Source organism: Callorhinus ursinus, unplaced genomic scaffold (assembly GCF_003265705.2).
Source record: "Callorhinus ursinus isolate GAN/ISIS: 27379988/994484 unplaced genomic scaffold, GSC_fseal_2.0 scaffold16, whole genome shotgun sequence".
Lineage (NCBI taxonomy): Eukaryota > Metazoa > Chordata > Mammalia > Carnivora > Otariidae > Callorhinus > Callorhinus ursinus.
This window is the reverse complement of record NW_027397078.1, coordinates 37,137,023-37,158,684: the sequence shown is the minus strand read 5'-3', so window position 1 is coordinate 37,158,684 and position 21,662 is coordinate 37,137,023. Positions and strand designations below refer to the sequence as shown.

At 47.6% G+C, this 21,662-nt stretch overlaps 1 protein-coding gene across 2 annotated transcripts in view; it reads left to right on the top strand.

Moving 5' to 3' along the window:
• WWC3 (WWC family member 3) overlaps positions 1-21,662 on the top strand; it is a 115,982-nt gene that overhangs the window by 55,591 nt on the left and 38,729 nt on the right. For both annotated transcript variants that reach the window (XM_025857721.2, XM_025857720.2), the window contains 3 exons: positions 11,062-11,191; positions 14,020-14,166; positions 17,882-17,955. In XM_025857721.2, the coding sequence (XP_025713506.1) occupies positions 11,062-11,191; positions 14,020-14,166; positions 17,882-17,955 (351 nt within the window). The remainder of the gene's footprint in view (positions 1-11,061; positions 11,192-14,019; positions 14,167-17,881; positions 17,956-21,662) is intronic.

Genomic DNA, 21,662 nt, shown 5'->3' with positions numbered 1-21,662 from the left:
CCGATGCGGGACTCGATCCCGGGACTCCAGGATCATGACCTGAGCCGAAGGCAGTCGCTGAACCAACTGAGCCACCCAGGCGGCCAAGAATTGATTTTCTCGAGCCATACCACCCTGAACGTGCCCGATCTCGTCTGATCTCGAAAGCTAAGCAGGGTCGGACCTGGTTAGTGCTTGGATGAGAAAGGGTATCATGTGCTTGTCGGTTGGTCGAGAGTCCGTTCTCTCTGGATTCAGAGCCTGGCTTCACTTGCCGAACTTGAGCATGCGCTTCATGAAACCTTCTGTGTCTACTTTTCTCATCAGTCAGTGGGGATGGTTTTAGCTAGGGCTGCTATGACAGAATCCCAGAGACCGGGGGGCTTAAACAGCAGACATTGACTTCTCACAGTTCTGGAGGCTAGAAGTCCAAAATCAAGGCACTGGCAAATTTGGTATCTGGCGGGGGCCTGCTTCCTGCCTCCTGGCCCTTTCTTTACGTGCTGCTGGTGGGGAGCTCTGGTCTCCGGTGTCTCTTCCTTTTAAAGACACTCGCCCTGTCATGAGGACCCCACTCTCATGACCTCATCTAACTCTCATTGCCCCCCCCCAAAAGGCTCCCTCTCCATATACCATCACATTGGGAGGTAGGGCTCACCTTGTGAACTGTGGGGGGCCAGGCCCCTTCAGTCCAGAGCAGCGATCATTGGGCCGGATTGTCCGGAGGGCAGCACCAGAGCTTGCTCTAGTCAGCCTTCAGCAAGTGGCCGGGGTCCGTGTGGTTAGTCTTCTCGGGAAGGGTGGGCAGCATGCCACTCTCTTGAATCCTGTGTGCAGATGCAACACAGTGTGCCACATGTGACCCAAGTATTGCTCTTTATAGGGAAGTGATAGAAGAATGTCAGTGTTTGACAAGCATAATTATCTCAGCCTCATATAAAGGGTAATTACCGGGCATGTCAAACCCTGTTGTTTAATACTAGGTTGAGATTCACTTTCTTAATCATCCAGGATTGTTTTGGTTGATGATTTGTTTGCCCATTTTTATTTCAGGGCTTATCTGTAGGCACCAAGGGAGTCACAATAGAAAGGGGAGCTGGGTCCTGCCGAGGGGCACTTGGGCTTGGCTCTCTCTGGCCCTGAGACCTAACCGTGCCCTCTGCAGGTCCCGCCACATGGTGGATTTTGGTAATCCCGTCCACATACTTAGTGTGACCTGGAGTCTTGTAACCCTACCGTCAGCTTTTTGCTTTTCTACCATTATCCAGCGGTGTGCGTGCACGTGCGTGTGCTCGCGCACTTTCGCCTGTGATTTCAGTCTATGACGGGGGTTCCTTTAACTAGTCCTGGTCAGTACAGCTTCTTTAAAAAGTTTTGCTTAGGCAAAGCAATCTTCGTTTTCAGTATCGGCTACTGGTTTTGTTGCTCATCTTGTCCATCTGCTCCGGTGCTTCCCAGCGCACCGGTACGTGTCCTGTAATTTTACCCCCATGGCCAGCCTGCCTCCAGGTGCTCAGATGCCTGCTAGGCTATGTCCGTGTGTGCTGTGGCCACACTTCCCCGTGTCACTTCTGCTAAAGGGCCAGATATGAAGTAAGCAGAAGCAAATCACTTAATTTGGGTGGTCTTCTAAAGTTACTAGGGCTGTCTGCTTGAATCGGAGATTGATTCCATCCTTTCCTTTGGCCACACAGTAGCTTTCTCTCATTACCAGGGAGAGTGGACACTTCCTAGGGTCTCCAGATCATATGACGTCACTGAATGCTAGGCATCGTGCGGGCTGCACATTCCGGGTAGGCCCCTTCTCCCTTGTAGAAGCTCTGGGGAAGGTGATGGAGGTTTGGGGCGGTTCAGGAACACTGTGAAGCCACACAGGACCCCCGAGCCTCAGAGGGGAGCCCGGCCCAGCACCTTTCCCTGCCTGCTCTGGCTTCGGTAACAAGATTGCTTGGGCCCGGGGCCCGTCCCTTTGGCCTCTGCCACTCTGGCCATGGCCGTTTCCTTCCCTGAACACAGAGGGTCTCCCGCCCCGGCAACTGAAGGCTGGGGGCTAGAAAAGCCAAGGTGCTGGGGCTCAGGGGGCCGAGGAAACCCCTTGCCCTCGACAGCTCTAGGAAGTCAGTTCATCATCATCGTTTGTAGTGGAACAAATTTCAAGAAGAGGCAGAGGCGGCCTTGGTTTGTCCAGGTTTATGGGATGGGAGGCAGCCAGTGCAGGGAGAGCTTTGACCGGACCCCTGCAGGGGTAAACGTGTCCCTGCCCAGGGGACCATTCTCCCTCGCTGCCAGAGCCTGTGGGGATGCCCGCCCTCCCCGGGGGAGGCCGAGGAGTGGCATGGGAGAAGGTTCTGGACCCAGCCTTGGGCCTGGGGGACTCACTGAAGCTTTCCAGCTAGAGCTGCCCCGAGAGGCAGTGTTTAACCGGCTGTTTAACTGTATGTGCTCACTCTGTCCTCCCAGGAAGGAGACAAAACAGGGGCACATAAGCCATGCTTAAAATTCTTGGCAAGTAAAAAATAATCTCGTAACCTTCCCCTGAATTGCACAGGCTGTGTAGGAGACGAAAACGGCCTCATTTTTCTGGTATTGAAGACTGCCTCTTAATGCTTCCATCAAATCATGCCAGCTTGGTGGTATTATTGAGAAATTTTGAAAACCTTCTGTGAGCATTGATAATGTGATTACCCTACGCCTACTGTAAAATCCTAACTCTAAGCACAGGTAATACCTGAGCCGTGGTACAGAAAAGGGCTTCTTGGATGTTATTACCAATGTTGATTTAGGGCAGAGACCCTAGATTTTCCTCCAGAAAATTTTCTGCTGTTCTTGCTTCCCAGAATATCCAGGATATTCTTTTCCAGAGCACCTCGCCAGGAGTTTAGCCACTTATAACATTTTAAACTCTTACTTGTTTATCTTGGTGAACTTTCCTGGCTAGCAAGGAAATCCATCATTATGCTTGGGTCCAAGTGAAGGAAAAAGAACCTTTTGTATTTTTTTTTTTTTAAGGTCTGTGTATGTTGTTAATTTTTGTAAATGGGAGCTGGCCATGAACACAGTTTCTGGGTTAATGATAGAATAGGTACGTGTGTGTGTGTGTGTGTGTGTGTGTGTGTGTGTGTGTGTGTGTGTAATAGATGTAAACTTTTAATGATGGAAAATGCCAAACATACACAAAAGTAGAAAGAATGGTAGCATGGAGCCCTGCTGTACCCTTCACCCCACTTCACCCACCAGCCACACGGGGGCCGGTCGTGTTTTGTCTGTCAGCCCGTCGCCTCCCCCAAACCCTTCCTGCTTTATTGAGGCGAATCCCAGAATCATTTTGAATCCACAAATAGCTCTTCTAAAGTTAGGGATCCCTTTCGAAAACATAGCTATAACGCCTGTGCCCCACTTAATAGTCATCTCTTAACATCATCCCTTCTCCAGCAAGTTTTCCCATTTCTCCGGCGCGTTTGGGTCCAGCTGCGGATGAGGCCCGCACGGTATGTTTGGTTGGTGTGTCTCTGAATTTCCACTCCCCTGTCCTTCCCCCCCCCCTTTCTGACAACTTACTTGTTGAGGAAACCAATTTGCTCGTCCTATAGAATTTCCCTGATACTGGGTTTTGCCGCTTCACTGCATATTTCACATGTTCCTCCGGCCCCCGCTCCTTATGCAGACTAGTGCAGTTAGTTCAAGAGGCTTGATCTGATTTGAGCTCAAGTTCTTTTTCTATTCCTTTTTGGGGGCAAAGTCTCTTTCGTAGCCGGTGGTGGTGGTACGTCCATCGGGAGCTGCAGACTCTCCGGTTGTCTCTTGCTGTGACGTGGAGAGTTTCAGTGGATCCTGGCGTGGTCAGCCTCATCCATCCATTCACAACGATGCCCATCAGCTTTTACACCCGATGCTGTGCACGTGTACAAATGAAAGAGCTCAGGATGAGTTCCCAAAAGTGGGTTTGCTGGGTCAAAGGGTAAATGCATCGGTTGTATTTAGGAGATGTTGCCAAATCCCCCTCTCTAGGGGTTGTGCCCTGTTGCCTTCCTGCCACTAACAGAGGAGTTTCTCTTCCCACGGCCGTGCCGACAGAATGTGTTATCACGCTTTTGCATTTTTGCCAGTCTCATAGGTGAGAGATGGTATCTCAGTGTAGTTGTAATTTACATTTCTCTTGAGGCCCTTTATAAAAGTCTTCAGAAAATAGGAGCAGCATTTTTGAGTACAAAAGTCTTTAGAAAAATCGATCTTTTGCAGTGAAAATGCTGCTGGGCTGCGCTGCCTTCAAGTTTCTGAAGGTTGTTTGGAAAAATGATCTTAATGTAACTTGTTAGCAACCTCCAGGGGCAAAGGCGGAGGGCTCAGGAGCAGGATGTGCGCAGTTTCCCAAATGGGTGATGCACAAGAATGTGCTGAGTGTGCCAATAGGTGTGGGAGATTTCCCTCTCTAGTTATTCTAGATCTCCTGGAGATACAGAATGCACCTCGTGTTAGATTTGGAGTTGTCCCGCAGCCAGAAAGCTCATTTAACATTGCTTCACCCCGAGTTTCCCACGCTTACGTGCCACTGAAGCCTCTTTCCACCAGGACACCTGTACGGTCCCTGCGTGCTGGTGTGATGGCCCAAAGCACTCTGGGAAGGGGGCACCATCCTGCCCACCTTCTTAGCAACCGTTGGTGCCACACCTGGCCCCCGTTCCCTTCCCGCAGCTTCTGCCATTGTCTCTGTTACGGTAGCTCACTATTCTCATGCTGTAGTCATGGGGACTCTTACGGTGTCTCCTGTGCTTACGGCTCCCTGGGGCTTTCACTTAGAATACAGTCCCCAGTACAGAGTGATTTGAACCCTGTCCGGACCTTGTTTCCCCTGGCATCAGCCCCGCTCACCTGCGTCCGCCCCCGGCCACCACTGGAACGTGTAGCTCCCTGTGCCTGGGACACTCTTTCTCCCAAAGTCCACACACCTGTTCCCTCCCTGCTGTAGTTTTCTGCACAGATGGTGTCTCACCAAGATCCTCACTTAAGCAATGGCTCTAAAAAGGACTCCGTTCCGTCACACTCTGTCCTGGAAACTGGATTCCTTTTCCTTAAAGCACTGATCGCTGCCTGTCCTAGTGATATACTCTGTCTCCTTGACTAGCATACCACCGCCGGAGAAGAAGGACTTCACTTTGTTCCCTGCACGGTCCTCAGGACACAGACGGCTGCAGGCAGAGGGCAGGGCCGAGTGGCACGCAGGGATGCTGCCCTGGGTGCTGTGCCGAGTGGCTAAGGTTGCGGCTCGTGGCTGTGTGGTCCATGGCACTGTTGGACACTGGCATCCTCTGGGGGCGGGCCTGGGCTGCCCCGTACCACGGCGGGGTGGAGGGGGTCTGTAAATCGACCCTGTTGTCTTCTTACTAACTGCCCTCCAGCACTTTTTCCCTTCTACATATTGTGCTCCATTGTGTTTTAAGAAATCCTGTTCCTTGTTGCTGCTATTCAGATCCCAGAAAGGGGTGTTCGCTAGATGTTCCGATATCCAGTTTCCATGCGGCACTCTCTTCGCCTTGAGGTCAGCCTTTGTGCTTCGAGCCTCGTAGTTGCTTGCTGAACCTCTTCCCTTTTCGGGTGGTACGAATAAAGCAAAACCCGTGTGTCTCCTACAACAAGAGCAGCGGCTACCCTCTCCTGAGCATTCTCAACTAGAATGCTGCATTATGAGAGACTGAGATTAGCGGCTTCTGTCCGAGGGGATTCCGGGTTTTCAGAAGAGAGTGGGATTGCTCACAGTTGGAACAGGCTTAGACCGACGGTATCCTGTGAACCTCGCACGTCAGGTGCGGCCCGTGTGCAGCCCCTGCTCTACGCCGCTAACTGTACAGCGTACGCTGGGGGTGGAAACAAAACGAGCATTGGTCCTGCTTGTGGGACAGGTCTGCTGCCCCGCACAGGACCTGCTGTTGCTAGAAAGCTGCCGGAAGCTGTCTGAGGTGCATTCAAGGCCGCCTGCCAGAGCTGGGGATGTAAAAGGTAGAGGTGTAACAAAACTTCTCATTCTTTCGGGTTGTAATGTGTGGTATTAACATGGAATATCTCTAGAGGCCTGCTAGCCCTTTCCTTCACGCTGTGGGTTTACGAAGCCATTTGGTTTGGGGCGCCCGGGTGGCTCAGCTGGTTAAGTGTCTGATTCTTGATTCCGGCTCAGGTCACCATCTCAGGGTCATGGGATCGAACCCCATGTCGTCGGGCTCCACACTCAGTGGGGGGGTCTGCTTCTCTCCCTCTCCCTCTGCTTCCCCCCACACTTGCACACATGCTCTCTCACGTGCACTCTCTCTCTCAAATAAATGGATAAATGTGAAAAAAATAAAATAGAGAAGCCATTTGGTTTTACTTTTGCCAGTACAGTTCCCTTGACATCTTAACTTGAACAACAAATACGGAGACTTCAGGGCAGCAGGAGGTCGGGGTTGATTAACAGCTTTAAGCCGCCTTCTCAGTGCCCTCCTTCGCCACGTGAAGCGGCACCTTCTCTCCTCTCTAACCGCCCTTTCAAAAGCAGACTACAAAGAGCATCAGTTTACTTCGGGACATTTGACGGGCCGTGTGGGTGGCCTTTGGGTTTGACGCAGTGTGAGTTTGGAGGCCTTGACTTTGAGTGTATTGCTAACCCAGTGAGGAAGACGATGAGTGCCGGTGTGAGGGGCCTCACCGTGAACCCCACCCTGTGCCTCTTCCTGGCTCCCTGACTTCGAGCAAGTCACCTAATCTCCCGGAAGCTGCCGCAAGATGTTGAGGAGTGAAAAGCAAAGACTGGTCTGTGTACTGGATTTTTGTTTTACACTGTGCCTTCATCCACTCGGGCTGCTATAACCAAATACCACAGACTGGGTGGCTTATAAACAATAGAAATTTATTTCTCACAGTTCCGGAGGCTAGAAGTGCAAAATCGAGGTGCCAGCGTGGTCGGGTTCTGTGTCTGCTGAGAGCCAGCTTCCCAGCTCCTAAATAGCCATCTTCTTGCTCTGTCCTCACATGATGGGGGGGGGCAGGGAACTCTGGGGGACCTCTTTTATAGGAGCACTGATCCCGTTCACGGGGGCTTCTCCCTCACGACCTGATCACCTCCCAGAGGCCCCACCACCGAACACCATCACACTGGGGGTCAGGATCCCAGCATGTAACCAGTGGGAGGGAGGGCGGAGGAGGGAGCCCAAACATTCAGATCATAGCACATTGCCTAATAACATATGTTTTTATTAGTACCACCTTGCATCGAGCGGTTATTGCTTTTCTACCATTTTATTTCAGATGTATAAATACTCACTTGGGCTCTTAATTAAAATTAAAAAAAGAAAAGACTGTTCTTTTGGCAGTCACAGATGTTACTATTTTCTTTATGAAATGGAATATACTGGTATTTTAGAAAATCCCGAATCACTGACCACATCCTCTGAATTTGACCAAAGTTCTAGAGGGGGGAATTTGAGCAAAGGGAGAACACTCCCAAAGAAATGAATTTTGCAGATGTAAAGGAAGAGGTTTCCTACTCTTTGAAGTTTTTATTAGATGAAGATTTATCACAGTTGAAAATTGGAAGTGGTGTGAATTCTGTGAAACATTGCTTGTCCCTATAAAAGCATACGGGCCCAACCTTGGCCACTGTGAGCAGGGGCACGCCTACGGTATCAAGGGGCTTCTCTGCGCTTGATGAGCCAGTGCAGACTTGAGAATTGGGGGAGGTGGGTTTGAACCCTGGCGGCTCTGCCAGATCTTAGCTTGTCATCTTGGGCCACTTAGTTCATCTCTCTGAGGCTCAGGTGTTTTATTATAAAATCCGAGAAGGTTATGCTTATCCCATAAAGCTGTTGAGAGGATTCCAGGAGGTGACAAATGCAAAGCATGCAGGCAGACCCTGGTACCTAGTAGGTGCTTGATGCGTCGAACTATTTTAATATACCCTTTATACCCTATAATTATATAACAAATAATATATACTATATAAAATGTCTGTATAAGGTTATATTTGCACAATATAGAATAATCCTTTTGTATGATTATGTACTCTTATATAATAATATACAATATTATTAACATAATATATAATGTATACTTATATAATATAATAATAATATATAACTGTTTTTAAATAACAGTATTCTTGCGGTGCCTGGGTGGCTCAGTCGTTAAGCATCTGCCTTCGGCTCAGGTCATGATCCCAGGGTCCTGGGAGCGAGCCCTGCATCGGGCTCCCTGCTCGACGGGAAGCCTGCCTCTCCCTCTCCCACTCCCCCTGCTTGTGTTCCCTCTCTCGCTGTCTCTCTCTGTCAAATAAATAAGTAAAATCTTTAAAAAATATAAATAAATAACAGTATTCTCTCTGAAATACTAGGACTTCAAGAAGATCATGTTCCCTAGTAGCTTTCACACTTTTTTTAAACACTGGAATCTTTTTCCCTTTCCGTTCCTGCAAAGGACATCTGCGCATCTCAGACATCTCCTGTCTGAGACGGAGCAAAGAGGAGGTGCTTGCTGAAGCAGGGGTGAGGGTCCCCAAGCCCAGACAGGCTCTCCCTTTAGCTGCTCCTGCTCTCCACACCAAGACACCCTCAGAACAGAGTGGAAACAGCTGTTCTAGGCCAATCTGCTTTCTCTTCGAGGTCTCAGAGCCACTTGGGTAGAGCTCAGAGTGCAGGTCCGTGGCCTTGACGTTGAACTCTCGTTCTCCGAGTTGCTCTGCAGTGTCTGCGGTGGGATGAATTACGGGGCTGCTGATCCCCCTCCCTGAGGGGACTTGGGGCCTAATCATAGAACCTGGTGCCTTGACAGGCTGCTGACTTGATCCCTGGGTTTACTGGTGGCCACACTTAGGCTTTATCGCTACTGAAAGCCATAAGGAAGTCACAACACTTAAGTATAAAGCTGGGGCTGACATGCGTAGCGGCTTGCATCACAGCCTTGACACTGGCTGTGTGTGTCTGTACTTCTGTGGCTGTTTGATTAGCTTTGATTTTCAAGCAATTGAAAAAGTTTTGTTCTATGTAGTGGAGTTTCATTTCTCCATATGGGTGTCAGTGTCAGATGATGATCTGTTTGCTGTACTTGTTGGAGCAGTAGACCTGGTTAGCAGAGGGGCTGATCAATGACTGTTAGAGAGAAATTCGATTTCTCTGGCCCCAGGTTTTTTGTCTGAGAATGGTGTAACCCTTTTCTACCGACTTCATCAGCCTTTGTGGGTTGTTGGCTGTGACATTAAATGAGATGTATTGGAAAGCCTTTTATCAGAAGATGACTACAGGGAGACATTATTATGTAAATGAGTCTAGATTTTCCCTGCAAGAAAAGTTGGGCCACTTCTTTGGCTGATGTGCTATGAGACGGATGACCTTCTATTTCTGCCTTCCATTAGAGACTCTTGGTTCTCTGTAAAACAGCTAAAAAGGGAAAACACGTGGCCCGGCCATGTTGGGATGTAGGGGTGTCACCCTGGAATGTGTGGGGACCCATGATGCGCCTGCATCCACTCCACGGGAGAGGACTCACCACCAGTTTTCATAAATATATCTTTTGTAGCCGATGCAGTCACAGCGATGCTCTTGAGCCCTGAGGCCTGACTCCAGAGGGTAGGAATGGGTTCCTGCGTGTTTTATTTGTCCTTCTCTTATTCCAAGGTCTGGGGTTAGAGTACCAGAGTTGGTGAATTCTTTACTTTGTCTCCCATGAGTACGCAGATTCAGCATTGTCCTGACAATCAGACTAATCACCGAAAACATTACGTGCCAGACGCCCTCCCAAGTAAGCCTTCTCCTGACATTTTCTCATTAAATGGGGGAATCATTAAACTGAGGTGTAAAGAGTTGAAGGGACTTGCCCAGGGTCCCGCTGTACCGCTGGAGTGTCACTGGTACTCACTAGCCTGCCAGGATGCTTTCGTGAGTGGAAAATCAGGGAGTTTGGGCTGGCCGCTAAAGATCCAGATTCCCCGGTCACAGTTTAGCCCCAGGACCCGTGTAATGGCGGAGCTGGAATCTGAAAGGCCTGCTAATGGCTTTCCCGAGAAGGAGTTCATGCCATTTCTGGACCAAAGTATTTCAAACCTCCTTAGCCCGGAGGGCTTCCAACGCTCACGACCTAGGTAGGGGAGGTGAGACAAAGGGTGTGCTGTAGAAGGCCGCCTGCTCTGTGAGGGCTGGAGGCAGGCCTTGGTTTGGTCAGCACTCCGCTTCCACCACCCACACCAGGCCTTGTGTGCACAGGGGCGGACTGGCCGGAAGGAGAGACGGAGGGAGGGAGGAAGTTTGGATGGATGGAAGGAAGGATGAATGGATGTTTGGATTGAAGGAAAGAATTGAAGAGGTGCATGGTAGGGGGAGATAGAGAGAGAAATTAGAACCGGAATGAGATAAAAGAAAGATAGAGGAGACATAGAGTTTGCAGTTTTATATGAGGCATCATTATTGCATTGTTCACAACTTCTTGCTGTTTCCCATGTGTTCATGCACACAGATGTCATTCATATTTTTTTTTTTTAAGATTTTATTTATTCATTTGCGAGAGACAGAGAGAGAACAAGCAGCAGGGGGAGAGGCAGAGGGAGAGGGAGAAACAGACTCCCCACCAAGCAGGGAGCCCGATGCGGGACTTGATCCCAGGACCCTGGGATCACGACCTGAGCCGAAGGCAGATGCCCAACCATCTGAGCCACCCAGGCGCCCTCGTATGTTTTATTTAATAGACATTTTTGACCACTAACCCAGATGCGGGGGATAAACAAATAAGAGATGATCCTCGTCTCAGAGAGGAGTTTAAAATCTCAGGAAGTTACTTAAGCCACTCTTGGTTGCCTAATCGTTACTAGAGGTCGTGGGAATCCTGATTCGCAAGTCCTCACCTGCATTGGATGTTCCCGGAGCAAAAGAAGTCGTCCACTGGTCAAGTCTCATCTCTGCGTATATACTCACAAGCCAGGAAGGTTTTATGGGATCTTTATTTTTCTTTGCCGAAGCAATGTGTTTAACTGTTTCCCACCTTTCTATAAAGCTTCTGAGTTTTTCATTGTTGTTCCGTGTATTGTTAGGCTCTCGCGTGGAATGACTCTGATTTTTCTTTTTTAACCAGGATTGATCGTAAGATGTCAAGTGCTCACACCAACTACAAACTGGATGAGGCCCAGGCGATAATGAGTGAGCTCCGGACCATCAAGAAAGCCATTTGCACTGGCGAGAAGGAGAGGCGGGACCTGATGCAGGTAGGGGCCTGGCACTCTTCACATCCCGTGTCCGTCCGTCTGCCTGCCTGCGTGTCCATCTGTCTGTTAACATTTTAGGAAAATATGTGTTTACAGTATATATTATGTATTTGTTATGTATACAGTTCATATATATTTTAAAACATATGTCCCTGCCATATGTGTATATATTTCTGCATATGTGTATTAAAATATTTGAAAGTATGGGTGTTAGTTTCCTAGGGCTGCCATGACAAAGTACCACAAGCTGGTAGAGAACAACTGAAATCGATTCTCTCAGAGTCTGGAGGCCAGGAGTTCACAGACAAGGTGCTGGCAGCGCCACGCTCTCTCTGAGGGCGCTAGGGGCGGACCCTTCCTCGCCTCTTCCAGCTTCTGGGAGCTGCTGCCGATCCTTGGCATTCTTTGGCTTGTAGATGCCCCGCTCTAATCTCTGCCGTGTCGTCACATGGTGTTCTCCCTGGGTCTCTGTGTCTACATTTTCTCTTATAAGGATGCCAACCACTGGATTCGAACCCAGTCTAATTCAGTATGACCTCACCTTAACTTGATTCCACCTGCAAGGACCCTCTTTCCAAATATAAGCTCACATTCACCGATTCTTAGGACTTGAACAGATCATTGGGGAGGACACAGTTTAAGCCGTAACGACGGGTGATACAGATTGTTCAATAATCAAAACAACTTAAAAGGTCTGTGATGAGAAGTCTTGCTACCACCCCATTCTGTCCTGCCCTGTAACTACTTTTATTAGCTTGTATATGCTGCCAGCATTTTTGCAGACACAGGAGAGGGTGAGCACATGTTCAGCTGTGCCCACAGAAAGCTAGGGCTGTGCCTGCCGCTGTTCTGCCCCGGCTTCCTCACGGGACAGTAACACCCCGTCCCCTTTTCTGGATCTGTGCACAAGCTACTTCATTCCTTGATATGGCTGCGTGGATAGATTTTAGTTATATGGCTGGGATCGTTGGAGCTTTATACTGCTTTATTTTTTTGTCCCTTGAACTTCTGTAGATTTTCTTGTACTTAGAAAAAGCTTGAGTTTTTGCAGATGGATGCCCACTGGTCTTTCTGCCTGGTCCTGGGGTGCATTCAGATGTTTCTGTTACGGCTTTCATTTTTTTGCTCAACACACTGAGTGCCTGGCAGGCATGTGTCTGGATTCTGCAGAATGTAAGGATAGAAGCACGTCTGAAGCAGAGCTCGGACTTGTGGGCCAGATGAGACAGGTGCACACTTGCACGGCAGCGCTCCCGAAGATCAAGGATTCAGGAGACTTGTGGAGTGTCCCCACAGTGGTCATTCAATTGCCCCTTACTGGGCCCTACCCCAGGCCTGCTAGATTAGGCTCTGGAGGTGTGACCCACCAACCTGTATTTTCAGGTGCTCTCCCAGGTCATGAGAGGTACATGGTGGCAGGAACAGCTCCCGCCATTGCCTGGGGCCTCTGAGTGCAGCATTGGACGAGGTGCCGTGTGGACCTGCCGCATCTAATCGAAGCCCCACCCCCAGGGGTGAACCACGTGGTATTCCATCATGGGGCCTTGGAGACCTTGCCCCGGGACGTTGAGCTCATTTCTCTGCCCCGGCCTTTCCCAGTGTGCCGAGCTGGGGCAAGCCGCCCACTTGCCTCAGGTGGGTTCCCCACCACAGAGGTGGAGATGGAATTTCTGTAAGAAACTTCAGACCCCAGCATCCTCTCTGAGAAGCTCCAGGGAGAGGCCTGGGCAACATCCTCTCTAGCAAAATGAAAGAAGTTGTTCTGTCTGTCTTTTATGACCTTAACAATATTGGCCCATTCCAGCATGCCTTCGTCTGGATCCAGAGCCCCCCGCTACACGTGTCACGCTGCACCTGCGCGTTCTGGTGTCTGCTGGAGAGAAATACATTCAAAAGTCTTCTAAAAAATTGGAGAAAAATCTCATTTCTTTTTGGCCTCCCCCTAAAGGAGTTACGTACACCAGAAGACATAGTTGCTCTAGTTTTTGGCAAACTAACATCTGTATGAGATGACTCTTGACCATGTAGAATTATGACTGAAAAATCAGGTTATAAAAATATGTAAACCTCATCTGGGAGTGGTTTTCCTTCTGTGTGGTTTATTAAAATCTCAAGGCAACATTCATCTCTGTCAGACTCATTTATTGATACAACATTTTGGATGGCAGTGCTCCCCCCCCCATTTTATTGAGGTACAATTGACAGGTAAAATTTTATAAATGTAAGGTGTACAACCTGGTGATTTGATAGACACATGTAAGGTGGAATGATTACTAACACATCCATCACCTCACATGGGTACCTTGTTTTTTGTGTGTGTGATGAAAACTTTTAAGATCTACTTTCTTAGCAGCTTTCAGATACACAACACAATATTGCTAAGTGTAGTGCTGTGCATTCCAGCCCCGCAACTTACTCATCTTATAACCCGAAGTCTGTGCCCTTTGACCCCTCAGCCCCTGGCGACCACCATACCACTCTGTTTCTCTGAGTTTGGCTTTTTTGGAGGGAATGCTTGTTTTTTTCTTTAGGAAACAGAAAGGTTTAAAAAAAACAGTAAAAATGGTACCACAGTTGTTCCCTACTATTATCTATTATTCTCATGCTGCCAGGAGGACTCCGTCACTGTCTGATTTAGATGACTATGCATTGGATTAAAGGTGCAGGTGGTGAGGGTCCTGTCTTTTACGTCTCACGGGAATGGGGGGCAGGGCGGGCCAGCTCCCCGGTGCTGACGCGGCCGCCCTGGAGCCGATGACATGACTGCTTCTAAAGGGAAGAGAAGCATTACCACCTCTGCCCAAGTAACTCGTTGCCTTCTCTTGCAGAGCCTGGCCAAGCTGACCGATGGCTTCAAGAACAGCTTTTCTCTTAGCGACCCTCCGCAAGAGTTCCCTCACAATCCAGGTGTGCTTGGCGATTCTTTACCTCAACAGTTCTGTGATGCTGGGTCTCAGACTGACATCATTGGAGAGGTATGCCAAGAATGGGGGGCGGGGGGGCGCGCCGAGAGCCGAGTGTGCCCAGAGAGAAAAGAGCTGCTTTCGTGTTGCCATCACTCATTTGTTTGACTTTGCCACTTTCTCTTCAGAAAGGTTTTGGCTTTTGTGCCATTAAGTTTGAAGGAAAAATCCAGCTGTGAAGATTCCATGGCATGGAAGACAATTGAATTGCTTAGTACCTCTATCCTTGTGATTTGGATTCTTTAAAACAGCAGAATCCTTCTGAGAGTTGAGTTTAGATGTGTTCTTTTTTTTTTTTTTAAGATTTATTTATTTTAGAGAGAGAGAGAAAGAGAGTGTGAGGAGGGGAGGAGCAGAGGGAGATGGAGAAACTTAAGCAGACTCCACACTGAGCATGGAGCCTGACCTGGGGCTCGATCCCATGGCCCTGAGATCATGACCTGAGCCAAAATCAAGAGTTGGACGCTTAAAGGACTGAGCTACCCAGGCACCCCAACATAGGACATTTGAGAGCAGGGATCAGCTAACTTTTTATGTAAAGGTCCAGATAGTAAATATTTTAGGCCTTTGCAGGCCATGCAGTCTCTGCTATAACTGCCTAACTGTGTTGTTATAGTGCAAAAGCCGCCGTAGGCAATATGTGAACAAATGGACAGAACTGTGTTCCAATAAAACTTTATTTAACAGGATTGGATTTGGCCTGTGGGGGTCATAGTTTACTGATCTTTGACTTAGACCAGTGATTTGCAGAGGCTTTGTGTCTGTTTCACCCTTAGGTTATACTTTGATGCTATTTCTTATTCTAAAAGAATGTCAGGAAATTGAATTGAATCAAAATTAATTTTGCTTGGAACTTGGAAGAATTTCATAATGCTCCTTTTGATAATTACTGAAGCCTTGAGTTAGCTATAAAAACAAAGTTGGCAGTCATCATCTGAAGTAGGGTAGTGAATGCTTAAAGACACTACTGTTATAATGTTATTGAGTGAAATTTATTACAAAAGGAAAACAAATGAAAAAAAGATGGCTTCTTTTCCTTAGGGCTTATTAAGTAAAGAGGAGACTTCAATGGAATGTGGAATGTCCTCCCCAGAATTAAGTAGAGAAAAAGGAAAAAACCATTGACAAAAAACTCTGGGTTTTAAATAATTAGCTAATATTTTGAAATTTGGATAAATAGTATCTCTTTGAGTATAATATGGTAAATAATGACTCTTTTGGTCTTGGACGTTCTGAAACAGTCCTGTTTTCAGTTGTCACTCTCAAAGGTACATTTAGACATTTTTGTTTGGTTTTTTACACTTAGACATTTTTGACCAGGCGATTTTGGTTTAAAGAATATGGTCCCCATCTATATAACACACAGAGAAGAATCTGTTAAGTCAGAGATGTCTGCCATTTTTGCCTAAAGATTTTTGGCATGCAGGAAGGAAAGAAGTGTAAGACTCATTGAATCCCATGAATAATTTATTGCTGTTATCATAGGTTTCAACTAGGTTGAGAGAAACAGGTAAGATCAAAGGTTCTCTAATGATCTAGGTAAGGCTTTCTAAAGATGTCAGGTGCAGAGTGGTTGGTTATGCTGTTGCAGTAACTTGAGCCACAAATTGTCATGTTTGTGAGGTTACTGGGGCCGGCCTTGGGTTGACAGCTTCATGGCTGTTACCTTGTTAGTTGTTTCCATATCTGTTTGATAGGTGAGGGGTTCGAGGTGCCAAGTCACCTGAGGTCATGTAGCCAGGGAGAGGCAGGTCTGCCTGGGTTTGAATCAACATCTCTGATGCCTAAACCCCTGTGCTTTCTACTACCTCATGCAGTTGTTAAAAAAAAAAAAAGAAAAAAACATATTGAAGGGCTGAACTGGATTAGTTGGCTATTGCTGCCTAAGAAATTACTCCAAAACCTAGCATCTTAAAACAGCACACTTTTATTATCTCAGACCTATAATGTAGCTCAGGAGTCTGGCAGGGCCTTCTGCTTCAGGGGCTCTCCTGAAACTGCAAGCAAGGTGTCACCCAGGGCTGCAGTCTCGTCTGAGGACTCGACTGGGGAAGGGGCCACTCTGAAGCTCACGTGACTGTTGGCAGGATTCACTTCCTCATAGGTTGTCGGACTCAGGGCTCTGTCTCATTACCATACAGACCTCTCCAGCACAGTAGCTTGCTTCATCGAAGCGTGCAGACTGAGAGAGTCTGCTGGCAAGGTGGAAGTCACCGTCTTTTGTAACGTAATCACAGAAATGGCTTCCCATCATCTTTGTTGTGTTCTACTGGTTATGGCCAAATCATGGCTCTAGAGCACTCTCAAGGGGATTTCACCTGGGCTGAATCCCAAGAGGTGGAGACCATTGGGGACCATCTTAGACATCTGCACACCTGACTTAGTTATCACTTACGTGCTCTAAGGCTGCATAAGAACTGTGCAACAGGACCCTGTTGAATCCATTGGGCCGTAGATTTCTCCTTTTTCGATTAAGATGTCCATTTTGTTCTCAAGGAAGAGTGCAGAAACAGAGCTTAGGGATCTGTAGACAGCATTGGGAAGAGGTTTTAGGAAATGACATTTGTTTGTCTTGATGAGGGGTCAGCTGCAGGCGTCTCTAACAAACAAGATGATGAGGTGACAAATAGCTCATTCCCAGTGTAGACAGTTTCTGGAGATGTGATGCTATAGCCTTAATGTATTTATATTGAGGAAACCGTGGAGAGGGGCTTTGGATGAGGCTATTAAAATGCCCACAATGGTGACACGCCTCATCAGAGAATGCTCGCTCCATCCCTCGTTCAAAGCAATAGAGATATAAAGAAATTCCTATTGACATATATCAAAACTGGTATCAATAAATTCAGCTCTAATCATTCAAATAGAGTATTTTCAAATGTTTGTTGACATGAGGTTATTTAAAAAAAAAAAAAGAAGACTTAGTGGCTATAACATAGGGTCTAGTTAAGGTCAGATCTACAGAGACAATTGATTCAATGAACTAATGTCGTATATTTCCAGGAATGAAGGAAGAAGTAACCAAGGTGAGCTATGGTTACCTCCCATACAGGTCTTTTTTTGGTTTTGTTTAGGAATTTGTTTAGTTCAGCGTAATTGGTATGGAAACATTTAAGTACAGCTAGTGATCACATGGGAGCGCCACATTTCAATTCTAACTCCTAGGGTGATGGGCCGCCTTCAGGCTTTTCCACACCTTGCTTTCTTTCCTTTAGACCTTTAGTTCTTTGACATGCTGCGTAACATTCGAAGGAGGCCTGTAGCCCATCCCTCACAGAGCTAGTCCACCTTCTTCAGATCTTGCGACTTCTTAAGAGAACATCATTCTTCTGCATTCACTGAAGAATGAGAGAACATACTGTACAAAATGGGATGAATATTTTTGCCTTTGTGTCAGCTTTTACTAAATAATTCCCTGTGTTTTTAAAATTTAATTTGTTGTTGTTGTTGTTGTTAGGAATTACACAACAGATGAATACACTTCCACTGTTAAACAAACCCACCGGTGCTCGGGGGGCCGTCTTCCCAGCCCCACCTGCAGCTTCCACCAGTCAGAGGTGGCGGCCGAGCACTCTTTGGTGTATTTCCTTCCAGACCCTTGAGAAATGGAAATTTAAAGACAAATTAAAATATTCTTCATTGTCGCTGAAAGTTGAAATGAATTTTCGATTTTGAAAATATGTGTTTAATATGTTTCCCCCCTTTTTTTTCCTTCTGTTCCGGAAAGTTTGTCTTTGATGATAAAACAAGACTTGTAGACCGAGTCAGGCTTAATTGGCAGTATGAGGAAGCCAGAAAGAGGTAAGAAGCTCCTTTCTCAAATCTTGCCTTCTGCTTCCTTCCTTTCTTCCATGGAAAGAGGTTTTGTGGCGCTCCAGTGTGGGACTGTCCACTTTTCATCAGAAAGTGGTGTCTGCTAGAATACAAAATCCACGATCTTCCTTTCTGGGTAAGCCTCTTAATGCCCATGATAGAATTTCATGTGCATTTAAGATGTGAATGTCTCACTGTTGTGACCAGTTCTAAAGCCATGAGCTAATAAAGACAAAGACTTTCCCGGCTTCCTTCTCCTCTCAGATCGCTCCGGACTCCCACCCACTCCACCTCCCAACCAGCAGTAGCCCCTCAGACCTGCTTCAACACAATTGCCTTATCGTTTACATGTGTCGTTTCCAACTCCAGAGGTTAATGGAAATAGTCACATATCTTGGTTTAAAAGACAGTTTCACAAGGACTAGGTCAACAGGTGCTGGCGGTACCTCATCCGCTGGATTTCGGTGGAGAGACTCGCAGCACAGCCTTTTGTGTGGACCTTTGCCGTAAATCATCTGCCCTCGGAAAATCAAGACTTGACCCTGTCTGTACCTGTTCAGGATTTGTCTTTCTGTCGCCCTCTCCCAGCCCTAAGCATCGGACAAGGGCAGAATTGAGAGGCAGTGCAGTATTTTTAGCAGCTCACGTCCCTCCCCACGTTTGCAGGACCCTGGTTTCAGGATTCTGACCCTGCCCTAGCTTTCGTGTCCCCTTTCTGGAGACTCTCTCTCTTTTGTGTCTTCTGAAGAGAGCCTTAAAACCAAATTATTTCCAGATATGTGCTTGAGAAAGCTATGAAGCATATTTTAAAAAAAGTGTCTTTAGTCACATATGAACTATTTTCTTGGAGGGTGGGGGAGAAGGAGTGGAATGCCAGGTGGGGTAAGGGGGTCCTTTCTGGAAGCGAAATAGTTGGGTCTGCTCCATATACTCTATCATTCATGATGTCTGGAAATCCATTTTGTCGCCTTTTTAGAAAATGTAAAAATAGCCACAAAAGCGGATCATATGACTCCCTGCTAGAGGGCCCACATGAGCTGACATGGGCTTTCTGTTTGCTCAGAGCTCGTATGCGCGCTTCTTCCTGGCTTCTCACCACGTATCTGTGGTGGGCTTTACGCTTCCACACCGACCGCTGCCGAGTGCATTCAGCCGCGCTGCTTGTCTCTGCGGTCATATTCTCCGTCTGTCGTGCATTCCTCCTCCTGCGCTCGCTGCTGTTTGTCAGGGGCCGTTGTCCCCTTTGAATATTCCTCTGCTCATTCTTGCATGTTTCTCCTGGGCCGCACAGTGTGGGTGCTGGAATTTGCTGTGCTGTAGTAAAATGCAGAAAATAGTTGGTTGTTGCACTTAGGGACATAATTGTTACATGTTTTGCTGCGACATTTACTAAACATAGCAAGTGATGTCTTTGTTTCCTAGAGATGGTATTGGTACACAGTGAGTAACCTTGTAAATGTTGAGATAAGACATTTGGGCGAAAAGGCAAGTATTTAAGAAAATTTTTCAGGGGAGGACACTGCATTTCATCGGCATCTTTTATTATTTATTTATTTATTTATTTAAAGATTTTATTTATTTATTCATGAGAGACAGAGAGAGAGAGAGAGAGAGAGAGAGAGAGAAGCAGAGGGAGAAGCAGGCTCCCAAGGAGCAGGGAGCCCGATGCGGGACTCGATCCCAGGACCCCGGGATCATGACCTGAGCCGAAGGCAGACACTTAACCGTCTGAGCCACCCAGGCGCCCTCATTGGCATCTTTTAAATGACAGTACTATTTCAAGATTGCCAGGACCTTGTCAGGAGACACACTGCAGCTACATGGGGCGGGGTGGGGGGGGAGAGCCCTGCCCCCAGTGCTTCAGCCTTTGTGGGCCAGAAACGCCGTTCCGGGCTGCATCAGCCACATTTGAGTATCAGGGACACGTTGTGGAGATGTCCCGGACCGGCTTGTCCTTTTCCCACTACCACAGTGGTTCCCAGTAGGCAGAGTTGGGGAGTGGGGACCTTACCACCCCCAGGGAACTTCTGACCATGTCTGGAGGCAGGTTTGGTTGTCACGACTCTGGGGGACCTGCTACGGCCGCTGCTCAACATCCTATGGCGCATAGGCCGGCCCCACCCAGAGAGTGACTCCCCCATATGCCACCAGTGCCGAGGCCGAGAACCCTTGCTCTGGCTGGAGGACTGTGGTATCTTAGCGGGGCCATCCCTGCAGGATTTTCTGCCGGCCGGTCTGCATGGGTGATCCCAGTGGTGTCATCTGCACCCCGCCCCAGCTTCTGCAGGGGGCAGAAGCTGCTGGGAGAATGGGACATTGTACTTCTTTCTACGCAATACCTGCCCTGTTCTGGACATTTCAGAAAAACTGTGTGGGTTATGCGATGCGATCACATATGGTCTTTAACCTATTTGGGATATAAATTCCTCCCCAACTAACAGAAATATGTCGGTTTATCAGTGGCTCTGCCTGAGGGTGAGGACCTCTCCCTACCCCACCCGGGCAGTACCTGCTGGGGTTGTGTGCGTGTGTATGTGCACACACATACAGCATGTGCATGTTTACAGACGTGCGTGCGTGCATGCACACTTGTATTTTCCCCTTTGTTTTTATTACAAAAATAATACACGAATACATTGTTTTTGTCACAGGCACAATCAGTAGAGACCACCCACTTTCCCCTTCTCTGATCCCACTTCCTATCATTCATGGTTTGGCGTGACACCTTCCAGGCTTTTATCTAAACATTTAAATAAAGTAAGCCCAGTATAGTTAAATGTAGTATGTGATGCATAGCTTAGGATGCATAAGCATCCCTCTGTGGATAGACATCTTAGATGGTTGCAGTTTTTCCTTTTCACAAACAGTGCACGTCTTTTCCTAGGCCCCCGCCTTGCAGAAATGACTATTTCCTTGGACTAATACATAGCAATGAAATGTGCAGATCTTAACACACATACACTGACAGGTTTTATAGGGGCATCTGGGTGGCTCAGTCGGTTGAGCATCTGACTCTTGATCTTAACTCAGGTCTTTATCTCAGGGTCCTGCGTTTGAGCCCCGCATGAAGCCTACTTTAAAAAAAAAAAAAGTTTTGATAGATACCCCCACATTGCCTTCCAGAATGACTTAGCCACCTTGCGCTGCCACCAGCGCCGATGGAGAGCCCTGATTTTCACATCTGCTGAGCATCATTAAACATCTTCATTTTTTGGTCAATTTTATTAGAGTAACAGGCAAAGGCCTTCTGTCAGTTGTCATGTGCTTCTCCCTGGTGTGAATGGTACATTTCCTGGTGCTGTTCAACATAATTTTGTGTGACTTTTGGTTCTTTTAGTTGCTGTGTCTGAATTTTTTTTTCCAGACAAGTGATCCTTTCAGAAAATGTTAGATGCTATCATTCCCCTGTTCCACATGGCTCTCAAACCTTGAAGGAGGCCACTTTTGCTCCCTAGGGAACAGTTCTGGTCCTCATGACTAGGGCAGAGCCCAGGGATGCTGCTGACCAGCCCACGATGCACAGCATGGCCCCACAGCAAAGACTTTGGTGGCCCAGAGCGTCAGCAGTGCCTCAGCTGAGAAACCTTACTCTTGGCCTTCTTATTTTGCTTCTAAATCCCTACTGTGTTTGGACAAGGACCCACAGGAGCCGGTTTTCCACTAAGGGCATTAGCCCACTCCCCCGTGTCTATCCT